The 21740-nt window shown below is 38.4% G+C and overlaps 2 protein-coding genes and 1 long non-coding RNA gene across 3 annotated transcripts in view; 1 reads left to right on the top strand and 2 right to left on the bottom strand.

Moving 5' to 3' along the window:
* The window catches only part of LOC127495222 (uncharacterized), a 200533-nt gene that overhangs the window by 24441 nt on the left and 154352 nt on the right, over positions 1 to 21740 (top strand). The gene's annotated exons all lie outside the window — the stretch shown is intronic.
* Positions 3873 to 9721, bottom strand: psma6l (proteasome 20S subunit alpha 6, like). Its single transcript, XM_051861905.1, has 7 exons — positions 9488 to 9721; positions 8723 to 8817; positions 8412 to 8493; positions 6181 to 6336; positions 5928 to 6106; positions 4304 to 4398; positions 3873 to 4187 (listed from the first exon to the last, which is right to left on the bottom strand). Exons 1-7 carry the CDS (start codon positions 9561 to 9563, stop codon positions 4130 to 4132), a joined length of 741 nt encoding a protein of 246 aa, XP_051717865.1. The 5' UTR covers positions 9564 to 9721; the 3' UTR covers positions 3873 to 4129.
* On the bottom strand, positions 11020 to 19695 carry LOC127495198 (cilia- and flagella-associated protein 251). The gene is made up of 6 exons (XM_051861896.1): positions 19388 to 19695; positions 18336 to 18364; positions 18182 to 18248; positions 16405 to 16473; positions 13804 to 14390; positions 11020 to 12174 (listed from the first exon to the last, which is right to left on the bottom strand). The coding sequence occupies exons 1-6, from the start codon at positions 19437 to 19439 to the stop codon at positions 12106 to 12108; spliced, it is 873 nt and encodes a 290-aa protein (XP_051717856.1). The 5' UTR covers positions 19440 to 19695; the 3' UTR covers positions 11020 to 12105.

The raw sequence follows: 21740 nt of genomic DNA on the forward strand, positions 1-21740 counted from the left end.
TGCTGAAGATTAGCAAACAGGCTGTCGATTAATTAAATTATTAGCTATTTCCCCACAAAAACTGTTTAATCATCATAGTGAAGCCTCTCATCCATTGACATCCATTTAAAAAACAGCCTCTGGTCCCCTTCCCTGTAGCCGTTACGCTTTTTTGGCTAAAGGTTGCAGGCTTGCCTTCCAGTGGCTTTGCTGTTCCTGCGATACGTCAGCGAGTCCGCCATATTGTGCGGGGCAAGACTGCGCTGTTAACAAATGCAAGTAAACTGGCGAGCTGCGGTTTTTCTGGATAAAAACAAAAATAACGTTTACATTTATCAACCGATTTCAGTGGTTTATAATGTACGTGGTGTACAAAAAGTTCTAGTTACTTAAAATCTCTATAGTTAGACATATAAAATATTTATTTTAATAAGAAATAGTCAAAGCTCAGGCTTGTCATGTATTTGGCTGCTTTATTCTTGCATAAGAATTGTAAAGACGCCCATACTGAGATATAATTTAATTTTCACATTAAATGAAATAAAGTTTTCTTATTGTGGAAAAGGCATTTTCTGTCTTTAACCCAATTTTAGCTTTTCTTGAGCTTAGAATTGACCACCATTGATAAAATGAAACAAATCATCAAATACAAATCACACAGGCTGCTTTCTGTATTTTTATAGCACTAAAATGATACAGATATTTGCAGACAGATACTCCAAAAACATACAACAACAATAACTGATGGATCCTTTATGGTAATACATATGACATGGTACAACTACAGTGCAATGCAAATAGTAAATATAAGAAAGTGAGAATAGTAAATAGTTTGTTATACACTATATATAAGTAATAGTTTATGTAGTATATAATATAATAATATACAGGTGCTGGTCATATAATTAGAATATCATCAAAAAGTTGATTTATTTCACTAATTCCGTTCAAAAAGTGAAACTTGTATATTATATTCATTCATTACACACAGACTGATATATTTCAAATGTTTATTTCTTTTAATTTTGATGATTATAACTGACAACTAAGGAAAATCCCAAATTCAGTATCTCAGAAAATTAGAATATTGTGAAAAGGTTCAATATTGAAGACACCTGGTGCCACACTCTAATCAGCTAATTAACTCAAAACACCTGCAAAGGCCTTTAAATGGTCTCTCAGTCTAGTTCTGTAGGCTACACAATCATGGGGAAGACTGCTGACTTGACAGTTGTCCAAAAGACGACCATTGACACCTTGCACAAGGAGGGCAAGACACAAAAGGTCATTGCAAAAAAATTCACAGAGCTCTGTGTCCAAGCACATTAATAAAGAGGCGAAGGGAAGGAAAAGATGTGGTAGAAAAAAGTGTACAAGCAATAGGGATAACCGCACCCTGGAGAGGATTGTGAAACAAAACCCATTCAAAAATGTGGGGGAGATTCACAAAGAGTGGACTGCAGCTGGAGTCAGTGCTTCAAGAACCACTACGCACAGACGTATGCAAGACATGGGTTTCAGCTGTCGCATTCCTTGTGTCAAGCCACTCTTGAACAACAGACAGCGTCAGAAGCGTCTCGCCTGGGCTAAAGACAAAAGGACTGGACTGCTGCTGAGTGGTCCAAAGTTATGTTCTCTGATGAAAGTAAATTTTGCATTTCCTTTGGAAATCAGGGTCCCAGAGTCTGGAGGAAGAGAGAAGAGGCACACAATCCACGTTGCTTGAGGTCCAGTGTAAAGTTTCCACAGTCAGTGATGGTTTGGGGTGCCATGTCATCTGCTGGTGTTGGTCCACTGTGTTTTCTGAGGTCCAAGGTCAACGCAGCCGTATACCAGGAAGTTTAAGAGCACTTCATGCTTCCTGCTGCTGACCAACTTTATGGAGATGCAGATTTCATTTTCCAACAGGACTTGGCACCTGCACACAGTGCCAAAGCTACCAGTACCTGGTTTAAGGACCATGGTATCCCTGTTCTTAATTGGCCAGCAAACTCGCCTGACCTTAACCCCATAGAAAATCTATGAGGTATTGTGAAGAGGAAGATGCGATATGCCAGACCCAACAATGCAGAAGAGCTGAAGGCCACTATCAGAGCAACCTGGGCTCTTATAACACCTGAGCAGTGCCACAGACTGATCGACTCCATGCCACGCCGCATTGCTGCAGTAATTCAGGCAAAAGGAGCCCCAACTAAGTATTGAGTGCTGTACATGCTCATACTTTTCATGTTCATACTTTTCAGTTGGCCAAGATTTCTAAAAATCCTTTCTTTGTATCTTTGTAAGTAATATTCTAATTTTCTGAGATACTGAATTTGGGATTTTCCTTAGTTGTCAGTTATAATCATCAAAATTAAAAGAAATAAACATTTGAAATATATCAGTCTGTGTGTAATGAATGAATATAATATACAAGTTTCACTTTTTGAATGGAATTAGTGAAATAAATCAACTTTTTGATGATATTCTAATTATATGACCAGCACCTGTAGTCAATAATAAAGTATATAATATTGTCAATAAACAGTATACAGCAAATAAAATAGTAATGAATAGTACAATTATATAATAGTATAAGTACAATAATATTATAATATATTGATAATAGCATATAGTATAATAATACTATAATAATAGCAATAGAATATGTAGTATCATTTACAGAATATAGACTATAACAGCATAACTATAATAGATTGATAGTATTGGTGTAATATTAATAATCGCAAATACAAAAAGAAAGGCTGTTTTTTTGTTGTTGTTCTTGAAAGATAAAAGAGCTGATTTTTGTTTATTACAAGATACTCAGTTGAAGGACTGATCCCAGTTTTTGGAAGAGTCAGTGGGGTCAGGACATATGTTTGAGTCATGGTACAAATAGATCAGCAGGGGTCTATTCTCAAAGGAAATTTCAGGGGGAAAATTGTTCAAAATGAGAGTAATAATAATGGAAGGAGGATAATACTCATACTAGAGGACTCACATATGCAATATATTATAGATCATATTTATGATACTAATTGCAAATCTACAAATCTGCTGTTACTTCATGAATTATTGAATGAATGAATTATTAGATAAACAAACTGCAGACCTGTCAACTAAAAACATGAATGACAAAATTATACTTGGGGGTGATTTTAATGTGTCCTAGATAATAACTTGATGGTCTCCCAAAGAGTAAAAGATGATGTTAGTAACAAGATTGTTTCTGGGTTATGTAATAATTTAGGACTTGATGTATAGACATATCATGTATAGACAAGTCATCATACCATCTATACAAAATATAGAACCTTTTCTACGCACTGTTGATGAATGAGGGCCCTGGTCTTTTGGGTCTTTAACTGTAAAATTCCCCTACACCTTAGCCAAAATAACCTTGAATTTGGTTACATGTCATTTTTGCCAAAATAACTTGTAAGATGTATGATAATCCATCATGTAAGCAAAGTCAACAGTGATTACAAGGTGTTTAATTTCATTTCTTTGACATGTTCTGCGCGTAGCCATGATTCAGCTCTGAATTGGACGGGTTATGTGCAGTCTGCTTTTAGTCCACCCGGCAAAATTGAGCCCTGATTCAGACCAGCAATGTGACATCAGGCTATATAGATATAAATGATATAGTCTCAATCTATATTGCTTTAGAAAATATGTTGATAATCTATAGTGCCCACCCTAGTGTGCGTCCAAGCAAAAGAGAATGACTCCCTGTCACAATTAGTGTAATTACAGTAAAAAAATCAAAGTTGTGTAAAGATTAGCACAGAAAACAGGAACACACTACAGAAGAAAACACAATGCTGAAGGAGCAAAGCATCTAAAATTCAGTCACATTCAGTGAATAAATGACACCACCTGCTGGACAAAGAGGAAAGCACACAATGAAAGAAATCTATGTATTATTTTAATTAAAGCAGAAAGTGAACATTACTCAGTGAGGCTGTTTTAGACTGACAAAACCATGTTTATTTGATAATTATTTGACTGTCTGCTGGCTTACATACTGAGAGTTTGTCTTTCACCGAGTGACAAATACAATCTGTATCAAATTCAGTGTAAAACTATGAGCTGAGAAATGATGAGCAAACGCCAGATAAAGGCGCTTCATTTCAAAGGATTCTATAAAAACGTGGAAAAATGACGGTTATTCCCTCTCTGAGATCGCTATCAGATGATCCTCGATCTCTTTTTCTGACAGAGTCCTGAAAGACACAGACAGATATTATCTATAAATATGTTTACATTTATTCCTTTAGCAGAAGCTTTTATTTTATTTTCTTGTGAAGTGAATGTTTGCTGTCAGACGCTCTCTCCGCACCTGAATTTAGGGTTTTCCTTGGTCACAACAGCCACTTCCAGCTCAGTGCTTTTGAAGTCCATGGAAAGCACAGAAGACAAACACGAGATCGCCATCTAGAGGACAGGAGACAAACGTGAGCGTTATAATATTCAGTCAACACACTGCTGACAAACATCAACATCTCAACTATTATACTACACAGCACTCTGTTTAAAGCCTGTTTGTGATTCATTGGTGTTTTTCTGTGGCCTAATATTTTTGATGATATGTAATTCTATTGCTTATTATTTGTTTTCAACATTGATAATAATCATAAATGTTTCTTGAGCATCAAATCATCATATTAGAATGATTTCTGAAGGATCATGTGACACTGAAGACTGGAGTAATGATGCTGAAAATTCAGCTTTGATCACAGGAATAAATTACACTTTACTATATATTCACATAGAAAACAGCTGTTTTAAATTGTAATAATTTTTCACAATTTGTACAGCATTTTGATCAAATAAATGCAGCTTTGGAGAACAGAAGAGACTTAAAGAAAATCATAACAACCCCAAACTTCTGAACTCTAGTATCATATTCTCCCATCGCAAACTCTTTCTGTCATATAATATAGTATTTTATATATATATATATCAATATCTACAGTAACCAGCATATTAAACATATTATATTAACATACAGGGCCTAAAACTACCTTTTTGCTACACCTGCCAATGGCTGGTGACTTCAGAAAATGTACTGTCCATAAATATTTTTCACTGGCCATGAAACTGTTTTCGCAAAAACAGGCAGTAACGACACCAGTGAAAATTCACAATTCTCTATTCTAATTTCGATGCTGCAGCTAAAACTACTAGCCTAAATAATATAAATTTAAAACATTATTAAAGATGAGTAAACAGTATAGTAATATAAGAACAAATCAAATTACAAGCAAAAGCGCAAATAAATACAATATAACAAAGTAAAATAAATAAACAGTGCTTTTTAGGTTTTCAGGTACAGGAATTTAATAAACTAAACAAATGTAAAATAATAAAATAAAAGCACTTTAAGAGGGAATGCGTTTTCTTTCTCAACTGTTTACATTCAATTAAGACAATAACTAGTTTACTAGGATACTCGCTACTATTCTGTGTGAATTTGGGCACTCAAGTGAAAGAAGATGTGAAAGATCTTAGTTTAGTATTGGCATGCTGTCTGAGAAGCGGCTTCGGATGTGTGCGAACACAAAACTTTCCTCGCAGCGCGTGAGTAACGAATGAGCTCCCTTTCATGTCTTTTTGCGCTTGAATATTTAAATTGTCAAGGCTTAAATTTTCATGATGATGGCCCATCAACTGTCCCGAGTGACGTTCACGTTTGTTCACATTCATGCATTGTTAGAATTCATAAAAATGTTACTGAGTAACAGTTTCATATACTTGCCAACACCAAATTTTACTCGCATTTGTTGTTAATTTTAGGTCCTGTTAACATATAATACATTACTAATGAGTTCCATAAGCTTTAAATAGAATGTGAATATTCTGATATTTGATGCAGTTTGCATCATTGATTCTGATATTTTTTCCTGTTTATTACTGTGAATGAATCTGTATTGCATAAAGCGCTATGTAAATGTATCTCATACCTCTACGGTCCTGTCGAACGTCAACTCAGGCTGTTTCTTCAGCTTCTTCTCCAGGTAGCTGTTGGCCTCTGTGTGTTTGGCCCCGACGCTCGTGGCCCTGAACCCGCAGAAATACCCAGCCGGGTCGCATTTGTAGAGCACGGGTCCCATCTGAGGGTCCATCGCGATCAGCATCATGCCTGAATCACAGACAGGATCTCAAACACTGCAGAACCGACTGATTATTCGAGTCTGTGTGGATGAACACACTCACAGCAGCCGAGCGGCCTCATCTCCGCGTTCTGCGTGTAAACCTGCGAGAGATCCGCGATACGCCGGCACAACATGTCCGCTGTGATGTCGTAACCGAACTTATACTTCCACTCGCCGGCCTCCACACGAGCGCGATGAACCTGAGAACGGCTGTCAGCTACAAACACACACAAATACACGTTTCATAATGGATGAACTCTGCAACATCATCACTGTTATTGAACTGAATTATGACACTATTGTCTTCTGTAAAGCAGCTGAATTGGCTTTGTTTGCATCAATAGCTGTGTTTCCATCCAAAGTTGTGAATTTAAAGGGTTAGTTCACCCAAAAATGAAAATTCTGTCATTAATTACTCATCTTCATGTCGTTCCACACCCGTAAGACCTTCATTCATCTTCAGAACACAAATTAAGATATTTTTGATAAAATCCGATGGCTTCGAAGCTTTGTGAATCAAACTGCCAAAGTCACGTGAACCATTGAAATTTCGAAGCCTTGTTTACTGAAATCACGTGACTTTCATGCTCTGAACCACTGATTCGAAACAAAAGATTCGTAAAGCTTCATGAAGCAGTGTTTTGAAATCACCCATCACTAGATATTGTTGAATAAAGTCGTTATTTTGTTTTTTTGGCACACAAAAATATTCTTGTCACTTTATAATATTAAGGTTGAACCACTGTAGTCACATGAACAGTTTTAAATACGTCTTTAGTAGCTTTCTGGGCATCTGAAAGTGTTAATTATCTTGCTAGCGATCCATCGGATTTTAATCAAAAATGAACGTGAAGATGATTACGGGTGTGGAACGACATGAGGGTGAGTACATAGTGACAGGATTTTCATTTTTGGGTGAGCTAACCCTTTAACTTGTGCACAAAACTGGAATATGGCATAAAACATTTGCAAATAAAGCAGTTTCCATTCCATGTGTTCTACAGAATAAAATAGTTAAAAATAGTCACTTCCTGAGAAATTGCCACAAAATATCAGTCATAAAAATTGAAATTGCTGCAATCTGGCTCTTTTTTTCCAGACGAAAACACAACAAACGCCGTCATGTTCTCTTGTGTTCGGATGCTGGTTTTTGGGAACACAATCGTGTGAGACGCTTCTGGAGGGAATTAAACCAAATCATTCTGATGACAGACTTTGACTCAAATGTTTCAGAACCACCAAACCAACATTTGAGATGCTGCGATGCAATTGGTCTGCTGGTTAGCCCAGTTATCCAATCACAGCCTCTGCTGAGGCAAAGTCACATGAGGTTTTGAGGGATTTATGTGTTTCCATCGCAGTTTATGCACATTGGATAATAAATGATCCACCTCATTCATTTTTATGTGCATCTTGGTGTTTCCATCCAGCATTTATTTGACCAAATATCCCAAAATTCACATAAAAATAGTTGGATGGAAAAATAGCTAATGACATAGTTATTGAAATGAACTGATATGAATAATGACACAATTGTCTATTTAGAGCAGCTTTACAGCAGAATGAGAATTTGTCCCATATTTGATGTTTTCATCAGTGATTCTGTTATTTTCACTGTGAAACTGCTTTAAAACAATCTGTATTGTATAAAGTGTTACAGAAATTAATGTTAAAATAGTCCACGTGACTACAGTGGTTCAACCTTAATGTTATGAAGCGCCGAGAATACTTTTCGTGCGCAAAAACAAAACAAAAATAATTTTTATTCAACAAACTCGTCTCTCCCCTGTCATTCTCCTATGCTATTTTCATTGCAGCGCTTCCATGTTCTACGTCCGAACGCTGGCTCAGTATTGGCCGATGCTGTTCACGTGACCAGCACAACGCATGCGTGTGATCCTGACGCAGAAGCCGACCAATAATGAGTCAGCGTTCGGACGTAAACACAGAAGAGCTGAATTGCGTTCACTGCCTCAACTGCGTACGAGTCTGACAGGGAAGAGACAAATTTGTTGAATTAAGTTATTTTTTTGTTTTTGCACACAAAAAGTATTCTCGTCACTTCATAACATTAAGGTTTTAATGATGTCTTTCTGGACCTTGAATTGATGCTTTTAATTGAGGATAAAAAAAAAACCTCTTGGATTTCGTCAAAAATATCTTAATTTGTGTTCTGAAGACCAACAAAGGTCTTATGGGTGTGAAACGACATGAGGGTGAGTACTTAATGAATGAATTTTCATGTTTGGGTGAACTAACCCTTTAACATATAATGTGAGAGGAGACACACACCGTAATGTCCAGTCATGACGCATCCAATCCGTGGAGTGAGACGGAACATGTTTGTCATTGTTGACGCATCCAGGAGTGTGTCCTGCACATGAGAAACAGAAAGAGTCGGTCACACACACACACACACACACGGCTCAGCGTAATTTAAGAGCATCACAGCATTTAGAAACACTCAGAAATGCTTTGAGACGCCTAAGCTTGTCCAGGAGTAAACCAGACAGACCAAGAAAAGCTGCTGTTGCAGACTGAAATTAACAAGATTAAACACTCCACACTCTTTCTCAACACTGATCTTCAGGTGTGTTTTTTACCGCAACTTTCTTCTGTGTGACGACCACCGCACAGTCCGTCCCTCTGATGCCCACCGAGGTCAGGCCGCTCTGAGTGATGGCTTTGAAGGCATATTCTGTCCAACACATTCAACATCACATCAACACAACATGCAGCAGACTACAAGCTAACATGGAATGTTCTCAGAACTTTAGCAAACGTTCTTCCAGTAACGTTAATAGAACGTTCATTTGAAGTTATCTGGTCTTTAATAACGTTCTCAAAATCAGATCCTTGAGCATAATTTGTCTAACATTTTTAAAATGTTACTACTTGTTTCAGAACGTTCAGAGAACATTCAGAAGTAACGTTCATATAATGTTTGCAAAATTTAATGTTCTAAACATTAAAAAAAAAAAAAAACTGGACGTTTTGAACGTTCAGAAATAACACTTTAATAACTTAATGGGAACGTTAGCAAAACATTCTTAGAACATGTTGTTGTTAGTTCGGAAGAACTCTTTAAGAAGTGTGTTTCTGGAGATGATGATTTATAAGATGAAGTGTGACCTTAATAACTCCTGAACCAACTTTAATGTCGAAAAAAATAACATTTGATGACTAAAACCACATGCACTGGGTACACACATGCATTCCGCACAATATCACAATTATTCATTAATTAATCTGTCACCAATAGTGCAAAAAGCTGCATTAGTCCAGTAAACATGAGCTGAAAGCATCTTTAAGAGTTTAATACTTGATGAAAACCGGAATAATGGCTTATGAAATGGTGAATCTCTTACCGACTTGATATAATCGGCCCTCAGGTGAGAATATGGTGATGTGTCGATCAAACCCAGCATTTGAACCTCGAGACATGATTATAAACACACTTTAGTGACTTTAGCCGCTCAATCCGTCAAATTCGTGATCCTGCGGGTCGATTGTGTTGAGAAGTGCGTCGAGTTGAGAGTGAATAAGCGATTTGAGACTTTCACTTTCTCTTTCATTCCGTCGCGTCATTAAACTCGACGAGGAACATGAACTCTCTCTCTCTCACACACACACACACACACACACACACACACACACACACACAGAGTCACCTTACAACAAATCTATCACATTTAACAAACTACATCTGCATATTTATATGATAAAAGTGGCGGGTTTAATATGTTACCCAGCTAACATATTAAACATGTTCTAACGTTCCAATTAGCCTAAGTTGTGGGAACGTTATTTTTGAATGTTCTCTGAACGTTCCGAAACAAGTAACGTTTAAAAAAATGTTAGACGAAAGTCCAACTAACATTTCAGAAACAAAACGTTCCTTTTTGTGCTAATGTTTTGAGATCATTATTAAAGACCAGATAACATGAACGAACGTTCTCTATTAATGTTGGGAGAACCTTGCCAGAACGTTCCCTGTTAAAATGTACCGTGTTTTTTTTTTTTTTTTTTTTTTTTTTTTTTTTTTACGTGACTTCATAAAATACTATAGAATGCAATAATGGTAATGTCCAAAAAAACACCACCACCAACAACAAAAAATTAAATAAAAACAAAAAACTCAAAAAGACAATGTTAAGGAGTCGTTTAGGATTTGATTCAAACTGAACGATTCACTCACATAATCAATGCAGCGGTTGCCATGGTGAAGGAGCTGAGGGCGGAGCTTGCAGGAGACGTCATTTTTTACATCAACACAAACTACAACGATCAGGCATAACATTATGACCACCTTCCTAATATTGTGTTGGTACCAAAACAGCCCTGACCCGTCGAGGCATGGACTCCATTAGACCCCTGAAGGTGTGCTGTGGTATCTGCACCAAGATGTTAGCAGCAAGTCCTGTAAGTTGCGAGGTTGGGCCTCCATGGATCAGACTTGTTTGTTCAGCACATCCCACAGATGCTCGACTGGATTGAGATCTGGGGAATTTGGAGGCCAAGTCAACACCTCAAACTCGTTGTTGTGCTCCTCAAACCATTCCTGAACCATTTTTGTTTTGTGGCAGGAGCATTATCCTGCTGAAAGAGGCCACAGCCACCAGGGAATACCGTTCCCATGAAAGGGTGTACATGGTCTGCAACAATGCTTAGGTAGGTGGTACGTGTCAAAGTAACATCCACATGGATGGCAGGACCCAAGGTTTCCCAGCAGAACATTGCTCAAAGCATCACACTGCCTCCGCCGGCTCGCCTTCTTCCCATAGTGCATCCTGGTGCCATGTGTTCCCCAGATAAGAGACGCACAGTGTATATTGACATTAACCCAGAAAAAAACAGTTCATGAGGATCTCCATCAGAAAGACTCTGAGACAGCTGTACGTTCAGTCAACAGCTCTTTATTAAACAATATCAAGTCAAATATTAAAGACACAGAACTATTCTTTCGACTGTATTGTTTATATATGTTCAGCTACTCTTTGTTTACATTCAAAATGAATATTAGATTCATTCTGCGGTCAGCGCTGCATGTATTTATCAGACATACAGGACTTCAGCTCCTCTTTCTCTTATTGCTGGTTTCTGTGGAAGCTTAAAAAATAATAAAGGTAATTGTGACTTTATACTTCACAATTCTGAGTTTACAGCCAGAATTGTGAGATAAAAGTTCGCAAATACTGTTTTTATTTTTTATTCCGTGGCGGAAACAAGCTTCCATAGGTTTCTTTCCTCTCAAATCAGGTAAATATTATCAATGACAACAATGTGTGTGTGTGTGGGCGGAGTCTGTGATCAGACCTGCTCTCATTGGCTGCTTTCAGGAAAGTGCAACATGCAGGGAAAGAACACTGACGCTTCCTGTCCAACACACACACACACACGCACACACACACCTTACACAAGCTCACGATTGTTCTCTGCAACAAATCAAACACACCTGTGATATCCTGAATATTTCGTGATCAACAGGAAGCGGCTGGTGTTCTGATCCCAGAACAGTCTCAGTGTGTCATAACAGTTTTCAGCCATGTTCACATCAGCGTATAAAACACAGCAGAATGTTTCAGAGATTATACATATACAGTAACAGTCGAGAGCACAAATCACATTATTACTTCATCATATGTGCACATTTGTCTTATTATATCGAGTTAATCGTACCACTCACTGAAGTATTGCATTACAATATAGATGTGAATGTTTAAATATTCAAATGACAAGTATGAATATTCATGTGCGGTGGTTTAGGGGCGTGGCTTGTGGTGCGTGACTGGTGTGACGCTGTCTCTGCAGTTTGGCTCGTCCAGTTGTGCGTTTTAGTCTGATGGGAATTACATTTCTGAATGTCTGCATTAAAATAGTGAAGCCTGACGAATGTACCGCCTCTATGAGGTTACATCAATTATGTGTTATTCTGAGCGTTTCATCTCATTATAATGACTTTATATATGCGTGTGTGTGTGTGTGTTTAACCCCTGCGAAGTTCATGTAGCTGCGCTGCCACTTTCCTCAGTTCAGCTTCGATCTCCAGCAGCTCCTGAACAAGAAACATAGAGATAGTTCATGAATTCAGCACACATTTTGTTAAAGCACTCATAAATTATGACAAAATAAACATTTAGCAGTAAAACACAGTTCTCGGCCTGTAAGGGACCTCAAGATGACCAAAAAGTACTTTAATGATTATTAATATATTGAAATAATCGAACTCTAATCTACACTAAAATGCTAAAATTAATATAATATTATAAAATAATAATAATTATAATAAATAATAGACATTTTCCTCAATAACTTTGTTTTAAATTAAAGAAGATACCGTTCTTGAAACTGTTGAAATCACAAAACTAATCATGGTTAATTAATTTAATATATAATACTCCCAGTTTCTGCTAAAAAAATATTTGAAATAAAGCAGCTGTTATGTTTACAGCAGAAATACCCTTCAAATCAGTGTTATTTTAGTATCATTGAGACACTATTATAGTTTAGTATTTTTATATTTTCTGTTTTCATTTTAATTTGTTCAAGTTTTAGTAATTTTTTCATGTATTTTGTCATTTTTATTAGTTTTTAAAGTCTATATGAAGTCTATATGTGACCACAAAACCAGTCATAAGTCGCATGGGTATATTTGTAGTAATAGCCAACAATACATTGTATGGGTCAAAGTTATTGATTTTTCTTTTATGCTGAAAATCATTAGGATATTAAGTAAAGATCATCAGATTTCCTACTGTAAATATATCAAAAGTGTTTGTGAGTGGATATCCATTGCTAAGGACTTCAACTTTAAAGGCGATTTTCTCAATATTTTGATTTTTTTGCACCCTCAGATTCCAGAATAAATTTCAAATAGTTGTATCTCAGCCAAATATTGTCCTATCCTATCAAACCATACATCAATGGAAAGATTATTTATTTTTCATATGATGTATAAATCTCAACTTTAAAAAAATGACCCTTATGACTGGTTTTGTGGTCCAGGGTCACATATAGACTTATAGTTAGCCTGAATAGTTTTTTTAAATTAATTTTTTTTATTATTTTTCCACAAAATTATGAACTGTTTTCAACATTGATAATAATCATAAATGTTTCTTGAGCAGCAAATCATCATATCAGAATGATTTCTGAAGGATCATGTGACACTGAAGACTGGAGTAATGATGCTGAAAATTCAGCTTTGACCACAGGAATAAATTACATTTTACTATATATTCACATAGAAAACAGTTCTTGTAAATTGTAATAATATTTCACAATTTTTACTGTATTTTTGATCACATAAACGCAGCCTTGGTGAGCAGAAGACACACTTTTAAAAACATTTAAAAAAAATAATTATTTCAAACTTTTAACTGCCAGTGTATAATACTATCATTACATTTTTTAAATGACAAAAAAAAATAACTAAAGAAATATTAGTACTGTAATATTTCACTTTAACATTTAAGAACAATAATATAATATTAATTTTATTCTACAGTACAACTGTAAACCTAATATTTATGGATGAAAACGCTGTGTGTAAACGAACACAGTGCCGCGCTTCACTCTGAACACACAGCGCATATATTTATTTTATTAAAACTCATGCAGCCATACTAGATCTGTGATAGACATTGGCAAAAACATGCCGCACATTTGGGAATCAGAAATGTACCTCATCTTCATCCTCCTCCTCCTCACGCTGTCTGTCCTCCTCCTCCTCCTCTCCGTCTCTCTCGAACTGTCGCGTGGCTTCATCGCTGGCGTTCTCCATCTCCCGCTTCTGCTGCGGCTCCTTCCCGTCTGTCTCCGGACTCTCTTCCTCCTTCACGCGCTCCATCTTCCTCACCAGCTCCTGCAGCTCCTCCTGCTTCTCCTCCTTCTCCTTCTGTTTGCTCCAGCCGGCGGTGTCGTTCATCTGCTCCGCCAGCAGCTCCTTCAGCTCCTTCTCCACCTTCTCCTTCTCCACCATCAGCTCCAGCTCGCTCTTCCTCTTCTCCTCCTCCTCCTCCTCGCTCTTGGTGCGTTTCTTCTCCAGCTGTTTTCTCTTCAGCTCCTTCAGCAGCTCCTCCAGCTCCTCGTCTTGTCTCCTCTGGATCTCCGTCTCTCTGATCTCCTCATCCAGGTCTCGCTCATTCTGCTCCTTCTTCTTCATTGCTTCCTCCTCATCTTCATCCTCGTCATCCTCCTCCTCCTCCTCCCATGTGTCGTTGAGCTCATACTCGTCTGTCTCGTGAGAGTATTTGCGCTCTCTATCTTTCTCTGCAGAAAAACAGACGTGTATCAGATGTGAGTGTTTTACTAATCTCACATAACTGGATTAAAGGCTCGTTCACACCAAGGATGATAACTAAACAGAGCAAGAGCAATTTTTTCCCACTGATGAATGATAAAAACATTGACAGCCAATCAGAACAGACTTTAAAGAGCTTGAGCATTGAAAGCGGCAGACTACAACAAACGGCTGGTAGGGACTACAAGGAGCTTCTTCCTGGGTTGGTGACATCACTAACCCCTAAAATTTACATAAACCCCGCCCCCTGGAACACACAACAAAGGGGGTGAGGCCATGTTGGGCTGCTTTAGAGAAGAGGAAGAGTTGTTGTAGTAGAGTGTTGTTGTCATGCCGTCATTTTACGCCGGACTGCTTCACAAACGAGGGTCAATTCAACGCTGGATCTTCTGGAAAGGGGGCCGGGAGCAGCAGCTCATTTGCATTTAAAGGGACACACACAAAAACAGCGTGTTTTTGCTCACACCCAAATAGGTGCAAATTTGTCAAGCTATAAACTTCTGAAACTTCACAGACACATTCTGGGGACACCAGAGACTTATATTACATATTGTAAAGGGGGGATTATAGGTCCCTTTTAACTTTTAAATCTAATTATAAAATTACCTTTCAATTATTTTTTACTCCAATTCATTTTTTAAATATAATCATATAATCATAACTTGTTTTCATGACAATTTTATTTAAATATATTGTAAATAATTAAGACATTACTAACAGGTAAATATAATGAATATACAAGCTAATATAGCGGATATATTTAGTGAAATAATCCCCTCTAGAGTTAATTTCTCTAGTTTCTCTGAACTAACATGCTGTGGACACTAAATGACTTGCCTGAGGTTTATGTAATGCTACGTGAGATATTATTCTCAAGATGTTTTATTGATATCTTTCATGGAGTTGAAACACTGGTTGAGAAATTACAAGTAAACATATCTACGTATATGTTTGTTGTGGTGGTTAGCAAACAGTGTTGCATTACCGCACGCGCCCCCTTCTGGACTGGAGTGTGGATCGTCTGTGACTGACTGTATTCGTCGTGTGACTGTATGCACCGAACAGTGATGGTTCGGGACGAATACATTACACCACTAGAATAAGGGTGTGTTCACATTTGTCATGTTTGGTTCGATTAAAACGAACCCTGGTGCGATTGCTCTGTTAGTGCGGTTCATCCGAACCCTGGTGCGCACCAAACAAGCGGACTGACACCGCTGAAATGATGGGTCTCGGTCCACTTCCAAACGAACTCTGGTGCAGTTCGAATGATATATGAACGCAACACGGACCAAAGACATGTAAACGAACCAAAAACAGGAAAATGAAACCCTAAAAAGGACAGAATCCTCATGCATATCGGTTTTTCTCGTCATAGTTGTGAGTTTGCCCATGACAGGCATCAGATGCGTGTCTCCACGCAGCAGATCGTTTGTGTGTGTGAAGGATGGATTCCCGGCGCTGTTTTGACTCCTTTACACATTTTATAAGCTCTTCACGAGTTCCCAGCTGGCCAAAATACCATCATATGCAGGCTACACACATACAACGAGCACATTTACCTCAGCACACAGCATTGTTTTGGATGTTCGGTAAGTTCCGTCTCAAAATAGGCAATACGTCATAAAATCTGACCAATCAGGTTGTGAATGTGTCCCTACGCTTTTAGGTTCGGTGATAAAATTGCCAATCTGAACGCTAATCGGACCAGGACTAAATGTTTTTTTTTTCTGTTTTGGTCTGGACCAAACGGTTTGAACATGCACCCTAACCCAAAATCTGCATAAGAATAGGTAACAGAGTTACTGACACATTTATTGAACTGAACTGAATCAACAATGAACTGAAATGATCTGAATAATGACAGAAGAATGTGAATTTGTCTCATATTTGATGAGATTATGTTATTTTCCTGTTTATTAAGGTCCTTCTGACTAACATAAATAAACAAATTGATTGTTTTGTCACGAGTGTTTCACTGACCGTGTTCTGCCAGCTCCTGTAATTCTCTCAGCAGACCCTCGTGTCTCTCTTGAGCGTTCAGGGCATCATCTGTGAACAAAACCAGCACAGAATCACTGCTTACAGCTTCAGAGGAAAGACGCTGGACCAACTAGTTTAACATTTACAAACCCGATTCCAAAAAAGTTGGGACACTGTACAAATTGTGAATAAAAAAGGAATGCAATAATTTACAAATCTCATAAACTTATATTTTATTCACAATAGAATATAGATAACATATCAAATGTTGAAAGTGAGACATTTTGAAATGTCATGCCAAATATTGGCTCATTTTGGATTTCTTGAGAGCTACACATTCCAAAAAAGTTGGGACAGGTAGCAATAAGAGGCCGGAAAAGTTAAATGTACATATAAGGAACAGCTGGAGGACCAATTTGCAACTTATTAGGTCAATTGGCAACATGATACAGCTGAACAGGTATAAAAAGAGCCTCTCAGAGTGGCAGTGTCTCTCAGAAGTCAAGATGGGCAGAGGATCACCAATTCCCCCAATGCTGCGGCGAAAAATAGTGGAGCAATATCAGAAAGGAGTTTCTCAGAGAAAAATTGCAAAGAGTTTGAAGTTATCATCATCTACAGTGCATAATATCATCCAAAGATTCAGAGAATCTGGAACAATCTCTGTGCGTAAGGGTCAAGGCCGGAAAACCATACTGGATGCCCGTGATCTTCGGGCCCTTAGACGGCACTGCATCACATACAGGAATGCTACTGTAATGGAAATCACAACATGGGCTCAGGAATACTTCCAGAAAACATTGTCGGTGAACACAATCCACCGTGCCATTCGCCGTTGCCGGCTAAAACTCTATAGGTCAAAAAAGAAGCCATATCTAAACATCATCCAGAAGCGCAGGCGTTTTCTCTGGGCCAAGGCTCATTTAAAATGGACTGTGGCAAAGTGGAAAACTGTTCTGTGGTCAGACGAATCAAAATTTGAAGTTCTTTTTGGAAAACTGGGACACCATGTCATCCGGACTAAAGAGGACAAGGACAACCCAAGTTGTTATCAGCGCTCCGTTCAGAAGCCTGCATCTCTGATGGTATGGGGTTGCATGAGTGCGTGTGGCATGGGCAGCTAACACATATGGAAAGGCACCATCAATGCTGAAAGGTATATCCAAGTTCTAGAACAACATATGCTCTTTCAGGGAAGACTTTGCATTTTCCAACATGACAATGCCAGACCACATACTGCATCAATTACAACATCATGGCTGCGTAGAAGAAGGATCCAGGTACTGAAATGGTCAGCCTGCAGTCCAGATCTTTCACCCATAGAAAACATTTGGCGCATCATAAAGATGAAGATGCGACAAAGAAGGCCTAAGACAGTTGAGCAACTAGAAGCCTGTATTAGACAAGAATGGGACAACATTCCTATTCCTAAACTTGAGCAACTTGTCTCCTCAGTCCCCAGACGTTTGCAGACTGTTATAAAAAGAAGAGGGGATGCCACACAGTGGTAAACATGGCCTTGTCCCAACTTTTTTTGAGATGTGTTGATGCCATGAAATTTAAAATCAACTTATTTTTCCCTTAAAATGATACATTTTCTCAGTTTAAACATTTGATATGTCATCTATGTTGTATTCTGAATAAAATATTGAAATTTGAAACTTCCACATCATTGCATTCCTTTTTTATTCACAATTTGATTCTTTTTTGGAATCGGGTTTGTAGATAACACACTGACTAGTAGTCGATTTTGAGATACTATCAGTGACAGGCTCACCCGTCTTCTGTGGGTCACAGCCGTTAGTACTGACACTGGCATCTTCAGGGTCGCAGTCAGTCGTGCGCTAGTGTACAGACAAACACACGGGTTAGTTTACATACACACGTCAACACACTGAGAAGAGACGAATCATCATGAACACGTCTCTGACCTGCTCGCCTGGCAGAGGGGAACATCTCACTGAAGAACAGAGCAGAAACAGAAAGAAATTAAACATCAAACAGGACAAAAATGTTGAGATGTGGGCGTGGCTCTCATTGATGGAGGCGGGGCTTGCAGCGGATTGTACGAAAGTGAACCAAATTATAAGGTCAAAACATATGCACAAATGAATTGCTCATGATTAAACCTGATTCTGTATCATTTAACATTCATCAGGAATATATCGCACCTGTGCAACATAATAGGCTAATGAAGAGGCATTATTATGAATATCATTATGGCTATTGTTGCCCTCTGGTGAACATGCATTAAAAACGCATTTCATTACCAAGTTAATCATCGTCATTAGCGTTTATTAAGCGTTAATAATATTGAGAATAAACTATGGAAGCCCATTTTCGCCATATAAAAAAAAAAATCATGGTTTTGTAAATCATAACTATGACATAAAATGACATTTTTTCTCTCCTCAAATAATTTCGACTGTCATAATTATATTGCTTAGCATGTCAATTTCAACTTTTCAAGTCAAAATATTGTCATGATTTCGTTTTTTCTCCTCAATTTCCATCATAATTAACTTAGCATGTAATTTTCAACGTTTATTTATATCATAAATAACACGTAGTATGTTATAATTTCGACATTTTGTGTCATAAACGTTATTTAGCAAAGATTTTCTTTTTCTTAAATGGGTTTCCACAGCCGGCTGGTGCAGCCCTACATGAACGCGCGCGCGCCCGCGGCTCCTTTCACCTGACAGAGGGCAAATAATCCTGCAGATTAACGCAGAACAGCTATTCCTGTCTCACCTGATGAGCTCAAATGAGGCACTTAAAAACTCCACAGCGAATTAATAAATTCAACAGCGGTTTGATCGTCAGGTGAACAGTATTATGTAACACGATCAGGTGTGAATTAACGTTCATACATCCTCAGATCTGCATCGAAACGATTCGTTACACCTACAGAAAATAAACAGAACATTTCCATCAACGTCTAATACACAACTTAATCTCTCTAATGTAGATTTCTACTCACCTCCTGCATAGAAAACACACACCGCCGTCCAGAACGTCAACACACGCATCATACACACACGGGCGCGCGCAGAGCAGAAGAGATGAAGATGATGGCGATGATGAAGATTAAAATGACTTGATCACGTCTGTTTGTGATGAGACTACAGTAAAATCCACCTGGAGGACATGATGAGCTCTGCGCGCTCCCGCTGCGTGCCTGCGCTCAGATAAAGACTGTGCGCGTGTCCGTCCGCGCTCAGGGCTGTTTTGGAGAGATTATTTAGTTCTCAGCGACAGGAAAAAAATCTATGTAAATAGAAACAAGCAAATAAAACTATAAAAGCTCATTTTCACGGCAAAACAAAATATGCAATGACTATTTATTTGGCAAAATAATTATTACACTGTCCTGAACGCATCAAATGATCTTTTATAAAGAGCTGCTGAATCACTGTCAGTGTGAACAACACTGAATAAGTAAGTAGTTTTTACTAATTATTTATTAGTTTTAGTTATTTTAGTACTTCAAGTTACACTAAATGAATATGAGAAATGTTGCCTTAGCAACCAAACCAAAAAAGTTTCTTCATATTTTATTTTTTTAAAGTTTATTTTGTTTTTAAAGAAACTAGGAAATATTTGTTTGCAGCAAATAGAGACACCTGAGGCATGTGATTATCAAACACACTTAAATGATCTCCATTACTAATGCATACTTCACACAAACTCACAAACACACTCACCGACTCGCTCACTCACTGACTCACTCACTGACTCAGGCTGCGTTCCAGTTCGTTTTTTAAATGCCCTTCCCTCGCCAACTTCCCTTAGTCTCGTTGACTCGCATGTACGTCATTGCTTACGTTGCATGAGTGCCCTACTGGCGGAACCTTTGCAATGGGCTGAATTGGAACGTCCTAAGCCCTTGATCACTTGGAATCCGCAATGGAGCTGATTTATTATCTATTTATTCCCCTTACAAAATTGTTTAATGCAGCATTCTATATGTATATAAGTGTGTTTTAAATATTTAAAAAAAAAAAAATTAATATATCATAGAGTTGTTTGTGGTGGGGTAAATTAAATGCGATATGCGGTGACGTCACAGTCATGTTGCATTGTGGGTTATGGAGCTGCCTGAAGTGTACATATGAAGTAGAGTCCTAGTAGTAGTAGGGTCTGTCCATATAAACTTCCCTTGTCCACTTCACGAAGTGGAACACACTTCAAAATGGTGGCAGCGATTCCCCCGAGGGGAAGTGCTTAGGGAAGTTCACGAGTGCGTGTCTAAAACTGGAGTGGAACGCAGCCTCACTCACTCACTGACTCACTGACTCACTCACTCACTGACTCACTCACTCACTGACTCACTCACTCACTGACTCACTCACTCACACATTCATTGACTCACTCACTCACTGACTCACTCACACACTCATTGACTCACTCACTCACTGACTCACTCACTCATTGACTCACTGACTTACTCACTCACTGACTCACTCACTCACTCACTGACTTATTCACTCACTCACTCACTCACTCATTGACTCACTCACACACTCATTGACTCACTCACTCACTCACACACTCATTGACTCTCACTCACTGACTCACTCACTCACTCACTCACTCACTGACTCACTCACTCACTCACTGACTTATTCACTCACTCACTCACTCACTCACTCACTGACTTATTCACTCACTCACTCACTCACTCATTGACTCACTCACACACTCATTGACTCACTCACTCACTGACTCACTCACACACTCATTGACTCTCACTCACTGACTCACTCACTCATTCACTCACTGACTCACTCATTGACTCACTCACTCACTCATTGACTCACTCACTCACTCATTGACTCACTCATTGACTTACTCGCTCACTCACTCACTCACTCACTGACTCACTCACTGACTTACTCGCTCACTCACTCACTCACTCATTGACTCACTCACTGACTCACTCACTCATTGACTCACTCACTGACTCACTCACTCATTGACTCACTCACTCACTCATTGACTCACTCACTCACACACTCATTGACTCACTCACTCACTGACTCACTCATTGACTCACTCACTCACTCACTGACTCACTCATTGACTCACTCACTCACTGACTCACCCATTGACTCACTCACTCACTGACTCACTCATTGACTCACTCACTCACCCATTGACTCACTCACTCACTCACTCATTGACTCACTCACACTCATTGACTCATTCACTCACTGACTCACTCACTCACTGACTCACTCATTGACTCACTCACTCACTCATTGACTCACTCATTGACTCACTCGCTCACTCACTCACTCGCTCACTCACTGACTTACTCGCTCACTCACTCA

Source organism: Ctenopharyngodon idella, chromosome 15 (assembly GCF_019924925.1).
Source record: "Ctenopharyngodon idella isolate HZGC_01 chromosome 15, HZGC01, whole genome shotgun sequence".
In the NCBI taxonomy this organism is placed as follows: Eukaryota; Metazoa; Chordata; class Actinopteri; order Cypriniformes; family Xenocyprididae; genus Ctenopharyngodon; species Ctenopharyngodon idella.

Excerpts from the sequence above, each read along its gene's own strand:
- psma6l (XM_051861905.1), bottom strand. The coding sequence starts at position 9,563 with ATGTCTCGAGGTTCAAATGCTGGGTTTGATCGACACATCACCATATTC. Across the intron at positions 6,107-6,180 it reads GATGAGGCCGCTCGGCTGCT|GCATGATGCTGATCGCGATG; the intron begins GTGAGTGTGTTC and ends TCTGTGATTCAG. Across the intron at positions 4,188-4,303 it reads AAGGAAAACCCTAAATTCAG|GACTCTGTCAGAAAAAGAGA; the intron begins GTGCGGAGAGAG and ends TGTGTCTTTCAG.
- LOC127495198 (XM_051861896.1), bottom strand. The coding sequence starts at position 19,439 with ATGATGCGTGTGTTGACGTTCTGGACGGCGGTGTGTGTTTTCTATGCA. Across the intron at positions 18,365-19,387 it reads GTGTGTTTTCTATGCAGGAG|TGAGATGTTCCCCTCTGCCA; the intron begins GTGAGTAGAAAT and ends TCTGTTCTTCAG. Across the intron at positions 12,175-13,803 it reads AGGAGGAGGATGAAGATGAG|GAGCTGCTGGAGATCGAAGC; the intron begins GTACATTTCTGA and ends TTTCTTGTTCAG.